This window comes from Mytilus californianus, unplaced genomic scaffold (assembly GCF_021869535.1).
Source record: "Mytilus californianus isolate M0D057914Y unplaced genomic scaffold, xbMytCali1.0.p SCAF_30, whole genome shotgun sequence".
Taxonomy (NCBI): Eukaryota; Metazoa; Mollusca; class Bivalvia; order Mytilida; family Mytilidae; genus Mytilus; species Mytilus californianus.
The window spans coordinates 337239-344240 of NW_026262680.1; the positions used below are offsets into that span (position 1 = coordinate 337239).

Genomic DNA, 7002 nt, shown 5'->3' on the forward strand with positions numbered 1-7002 from the left:
TGGATTGTAATTAATTATTTGACACGTTATAGGTTTCTGACACAGAATAACTGTTGTCAAAGAACTGAAAATTGGTTATATGATTTGAATTTATATTCAATTTTTTGCTTTTGTGCAATACACTATGCTGTTGCAAATTGTTGAACCCCCCCCCCCCAAAAAAAAAAAATTTGTTTTTTGTTTTTTTGCTTTTGTGCAATATACTATGCTGTTGCAAATTGTTGAACCCCCCCCCCAAAAAAAATTTTTGATTTTTGTTTTTTTGCTTTTGTGCAATACACTATGCTGTTGAATATTAACCCCACAAAAAAGTATTTGAAGAAATTTTCTTTTTAATTTCTGAAATCTGAAATGAGAAAAATTGTCCCCCCACAAATTCTTATTGAAACCCCCCTCCAAATTTTTTTCACCTCCCCCTTTCCCTCATTCCAAAAAAAAATTTTTCCCTCAAGATATGGTCAGAATCTCAATTCAAATTTCTAATGGAGTTTGCAACCATAATTACCCATTTAAATACATCATAAAAGTCTTAAAATATAAAATGACATACATAGTCATGGTTAAAATTAATATTAATTAATAGTAACTGCAAAAAATAAATTGACAGCTAATCACCTCAAGACAATCATCATTTCTTAATACATAATTTACAAGCATTGTAAGGCAGGTAATCAACCATACACAACATTTTTCTTTAAACGGGATTGGATTACCTCCCTTACACTGCTTTTAAATTGTCTTAATTGTCCTTTAAGCAAAAAAATCCTTGTTTTCCCCCTTTTTTGCCCCTAATTCCTAAATGGTTTGAGCCATAACCTCCAAAAGTCAATCCTAACCATCCCTTTGTAGTATGGAAATTTGTGGTATAATTTCAGAGAGATTCATACACTTACACTTAAGTTATTGTCTGGAAACTACAAAAATACTTATTTGGGCCCCTTTTTTGGCCCCTAATTCTTAAACTGTTAGTACCATAACCCCCAACAACAATCCCAACCTTCCTTTTGTGGTTATAAACCTTGTGTTAAAATTTCATAGATTTCTATTTACTTATACTAAAGTTATTATCTGGAAACCATCTGTCTTCGTACGATGACAATGTCATACCAATATACGACTGCAAAAATTTGGCAGTTCTTGAAAAAAATATAACAACTTGCTACTTGATCACATGGTTGAAAAAAAATACACAGTTGGGATGATTTTGTCTTGTCCAGTAGCAGCTTAGCCATGACCTGTTCAAGAAAACATCCAAACTCATACTAAATTTCCCAATTTTTAGAACTTGAAAACATGAAAGTGCAATTAGAAGAATAGAACTAAATATTTAAATATAAGTTATCTTAAATTGAATCCATGCGAATTGTTTTAAATCCCCAAAAAACTCTTTTGTGTTCAAAATGAATCTAAAAAAAATGTAAGAGTTGTCTTCCTTAGTGCACCTTTTTACTTAATTTACAGCTCTTTATTTAGGGCAACCAGAGTTACCTCCCATATAATTAATGAAAATTTTAGTGAAATTTAGACACTCCTTTTTGGCAGAATTCACAGAAAATTTCACAATGAAATAAACATTTCAGTGGCCATATTATGAAGCTCTCCACTTCTTATTTATGTTTTAAAGAACCTGAAATTCATAACAAAAGGCAGACAGTTACAGAATATTGAACATTGTATACATGTATCAGATATCTTCAATTTCATATGAACCTGAGTAAATACATACAAATAGAATTAAAGTGAAATGCGAGAAACAGCATATATAGTATTAATTATAAGAATGGTTAACAAGTGTGGACGCAGACCAGCATGGATAGTATCCAGCATTCTGAGAGTATTGCCATCCCCTACCAGTTGAAATTATTTGTTCCCCAAAACAAAATTTGAACTTGATATGTAAATTGTCATGTTAAAACTATAGATACCAAATATCAAATCAGTATAATGGTAGTCTGGCATGACTAAAAAGAAAAGTGCAGAAAATTGATTAATTGTGTGATTTTTCTAGGACTAAGGATCATATAACTCTGCAAAATATCATCAAATCAGAACAAAATTTAAACTTCATCTGAAACTTGTAAAGGTTAAACTACACAATGTATATATGCAGAAAACAGATTACTTATGTGATTTTTTTGAGTCCAAGGGCCATAATTCTGCAAAAAATCATCAGACCGGAACAAAATTAGAACTTGATCTGTAACTTGTCATGGTTATATTATAATATACCAAATATCAAACCAATATCTTCAAGCATGACAAAAAAAGTGTGGAAAGCTGATTTCCCGGACGGATTGATTGACAGACGGACTGATGGACAGGGTGCAAACCTAAAGTCCCCTTCAACTTTGTTGGTAGGGGACTGTAAACATCAATTTAGAATCTATATAAACATTGTAACATTGAAACATTTACATGGATCATAACATACCAGCTTTAAATGCTGCATATTAAATTATCTGAGCTCATCATTTAGAGGAAAGGTAACAGTAAGAATTAATTGTCATGTCAATAAATTGCTGTAGAAGAGCCCCAAAATGAGTATGCTGGACACCTATACAAATGTTATACATGTACGAATATATCCATTTGTCTGTAAGTATGTAAGACTGTTGGTCAACACTAAATGTAGAAAAGAAGTAACCTTAAAATTGGAGAAAAAGTGAAATTATATCACCAGTCCTATACAAATATGTGCATATTTCATTTTTCTTGAAATTAGCAAAAAAGAAACAAAAAAGTTTATTGAACGACATAGGATTCTGAGAAATAGGGTAATAGGCAGTTAGCGCCCTTCCTAGCAATTTCAATTAAACCAGATGCAGATTATTAAGGATTATGAAAAGAGAGAAGTGGGACATATAAAAATATGTACTATAATCATCAATTTAGCTTGAAAAGGCGGTGCGGACGGGACTGGTCCCTGTAAATCTCCCCCTTCAAAATTCATACATTTCCAGGCCTGCTCAAGCCCAACTCTTGTAGGATTTCTTGCTGTGTTGAAGACACATTGATGGCCTAGCTTGGGTTGTTTTGTACATTTTGGAATGCACATTCCCCATCTCCATTCTTTATTCTTTTTGTATGCTATTATATATATGGACATAAGAATGCAGAGGACGATAACAAATTTCAGTATTTAAGGTGTTGGTGTTGAAGGCTACATTTTTTTTTATAAAAGATTCATGGTCTGAATGTTGCCCCCACCCCAAACTTTTTCTTTTTGACTTAAAATTTATTAATTAGTGTCTTGTAAATTTTCAACGAGTCAGAAATACGTTTTGCAGATGAAAACGTGGAAATTATTGTTTGTAAACAATCTTTTTCAACTGTGAACTCTTAATTCAGACTACGTCATTGGGGCAGAAAAGGGGAATAATAAGTAAAAATTAGCTGGAAAGGTTAAATATTGGAGAAAATATCAAGACTACATAATTTCTTAATGATTTAACCAGTATTAAGTTTCATTTGATTCAAAATATGGACGTATTTCAAAAATTAGGAGAGGATTTTTTCCCCGCTACCTACAAATATGCTTTGGGGTTGACAGGCCGCTTAAGTATTTTAAATCGCCTGGTAACGTCATGTGACCATACTGTAGCTATTCTCCATGCCTCAATGTATCAAAATATACCAGTCATATTTATTTTCACTAGGTAAACCGGCGGTGTGATGATTCGTTTTGAGCTGAAAAATTGACCAGGGCAGTCGATGTGAAAAAAATGTCCGTTTCACAAAATGGAAATAATCGCTTGAATTTATTAAAATGTCTTATGTCATCCCGCTTTTTTTATAAATTTATTTTGCTTGAATACTTTAGATGAAATATGTTCTAGATCGGTCTATAATTCCGTTTATTTTAAATGAAATTTGCGATTTTTCGATGCGTCGTTCACGGCCAATTTTCTTTTTACCGCGGAGCGACATCTGTTGACAGCTTTTCCCCAAATTATCTCCACTTGATTCTCTTGTCGCATATCCGGGGTTTTAACGGACAAATCAGATGATTGCGTTCCGGCTGTAAGGTTCAAAAAATTTCACACACAACAACTTTCCCTGTTTGATAGCAAGTAACAAGGAACTGGTTACTGTTTTTCTTGAAACGAATAACACAGGGTTGTTTTATTCCAACACTCTCGGCTGGAATAATTCTTACCAGCTTGCCATCTTTCGTCAGTTGGTGTATATTTCCCGACGAGAATGCGCAAATATACACATTCCCATCGGTATCTACATCTATACCTCTTGGGTTTTGAAGTTTATCATTTGTGTAAGTAAAGACTTTTGTATCATTTACCGTTTTGGACACTGTATTTGTTCCATCTGCACAGATATAATTTTTGCGGTCTTGTGCATAAATATAAAAGGTGTCCCCGTTTGTTTCAGCTTGTTCAGTTTTGACACCGGTGGAAGAGCTTATCCAGGTTAAAGTATTATTACGTGCCAGAATAAATTCTCCGTTGACATGACAGAATCCATGAGATGAAAAGGTGTTACCAATTACACGGCACATTGTCATATCATTCATGTTGATGGTAAAAATATTATTCGAATCTGTTGATACTGCAGCTATTGTGCCACTTATTTCATCTATATCACATGGTTTGTTTGATAACTTAAGTTCAGAGAGTCGGCTTCCGTTGTGGCTATATTTCAATATTTTCAATAACTGGTTGTGTGTAAAGATAAATTCATCTCTCATAAAAAGACCACTTAGAAAGACAGACTGTCCAGTAAGTTCAATGACTTTAATTACATTTATATTCCCCGTTTGAAAATTTGCATTCTTTCTGAAAGTTAACTTCGGAACTCTTGCGTCGCTTTCAACTAGCCTAATAACTCCTATAGATGCGACTTGGTCAGCAAATGCTTCTGCTAGATCATTAGTCTCTAGAAGCATGGAAACATTCTTCATTTCGCTTGTACCTTTGGCAAATACATCACCAAATGTCACCTTATTTTCGTTGATTCTATTAAGTTCCAATAAACACTGCACTTCGGACCCATGTTGTAAACAGGTATCAAATATTGTAATCCAGTTATCAACTGTACTTTTTAGACTTTCAAGTTCTGTTGACTTTTCGAAAAGTTTCAGGCCGACTTCCTTCTTCGATTTGGTTATTTCGTCCTTAATTCGTTCTTCAATTGTGTTTAGATGTTCAACAATGTTATCCTTAATGGTACTGACTTTTGTAAAAATAGCTTCAGCCTCCTTTTCGAAATCGGTCTTAAGGTCTCTCCTTTTCTGTATTAATTCGGACAGCTGTTTGCTCGTTTCTTTTAGATCTGTAGACAATTTCATAGCTTGTTCTGATTTTGTTATACCTGAAGCTGCCTTCTCGATTGTTATGACATCTTCACATTTTCTATGCGATAAAGTCGCACATAATGTACATAATGGTACAGAATGATCAACACAGTAAGCCTTTACTACCTCCCCTGAATGTTCTTCGCAATATATCAACGAAGAAATGCTTAACGTTTCTTTGTTAGTTACAATGTCTTTCAGCAACATGATCGGGTGTTTTGCAGTCATCTTGAACGATTTATGACATTTTTCACAAGATTCACAAAACGCCTCTCCACATACAATGCACCAAGATAACGCATTTTTCGATTCATTGTTCGCTTTACAAGAGTCGCATATTTTTTCGCTTCTTCTTATTGCTTGTCTATCCATCATTGAAGTAACAAAATGATTACCTGGTAATTTTTCAGCCCAGGTCTCAGGATTACCTGTTGACTCTCCCATCAAAACATTCTGTCGACAAATCGGACACTGAAAGTTCGTTGTTGTTTTCTCCTTTCCCACGGTCGACTTAATGTAAGTATTAATGCATGTTTTGCAGAAAGTATGGAGACATGGTAAATATATAGGCCTTGTAAAGGTCTCCAAACAAATAGTACATGTCAATAAATCATCAAAATTATCTGTTTTGTCTTGTGCAATCGCCATTTTAAATACAAGTAGTTTAAATTAAACTTCCTTGTCACTAGTAATGATTACTCTGGCGTTAATAGTCCAGGCGATTATTGTTATTCGTAATATTCTTCAAACTTGTAATATTACGACAAATAGTAATATTACAGCTTTGTGTAATATAAGGCCTATATTACTCAATGGCGTAATAATCAATATTACGAATATCTGTAATATAGTTTTTCTATCTTACGAATATTTGTAATATACGATTAAATGGCTGTTTCATAAATTTCGACGTGTTTTATCATGATACCAAGTAGTCTTTCTAAAAGAAATACACACGGTAATCATTTTTACATATGCAGAAAATTTTGTTTCAAAGCCGAAACAAAATGTTTACAAAATTAATGACTTTCCTACGCAATGTCCTAACTAACAACTGAAGTTTGAACAAACTGTTTATATCTCTAATCTTAAAACTAATTTTCTGTGAAAGAATAACATTTTCTCTTGCCAGAAACGTTTTCTGTGTTGTGCTTTAAATGCTAGTATTGCGTCGAAAAATCTTTAAAGAAACATGTGTATCGATTCCCAAACCATATTTCAATGGAGACAACTCTTGGTCGCTTAGAAGTGGTTGAATAATAAAAATCGTTGTCTCCCTTAAAATTGATCTAACGCACTTGAAATTTCACTGTTAAACAGAAGCTGAAAAAATTAGGACAAATCTGATAAACTGAATTGATTTCAAGTTATTTTTGGAATATTAAAACAATATTACATATCACAGAAATATAAAGAGATGTGCATGACATCTTGCACACACGACGAAGGGAATCATGTCCTATGTAATAATATAATCAGGAGAAATTAAAGATTTTCCGCAATAAAATATGTTAGGCACCGACCTTTTTTTTGTTATTAGGGAGGGATATTTTCTAAATAGAATAGATATAAAACAATAGATGACTTTTTAATTTTGTGTTTGATTTTCAATGATAAAGCCTTGATCCCTCACCTTTATTCTATTCTTACGTATACGCCGCTAATAGTTTCGTAACTTGAATTTGTCCTTTTGT

The 7002-nt window shown here is 33.2% G+C and overlaps 1 protein-coding gene across 1 annotated transcript; it reads right to left on the bottom strand.

Moving 5' to 3' along the window:
* Window positions 1–278: 278 nt before the first annotated feature.
* On the bottom strand, window positions 279–5959 carry LOC127736370 (tripartite motif-containing protein 55-like). Its single transcript, XM_052246879.1, has one exon. It carries the CDS (start codon window positions 5954–5956, stop codon window positions 4028–4030), a length of 1929 nt encoding a protein of 642 aa, XP_052102839.1. The 5' UTR covers window positions 5957–5959; the 3' UTR covers window positions 279–4027.
* Between the last annotated feature and the right edge of the window lie 1043 nt (window positions 5960–7002).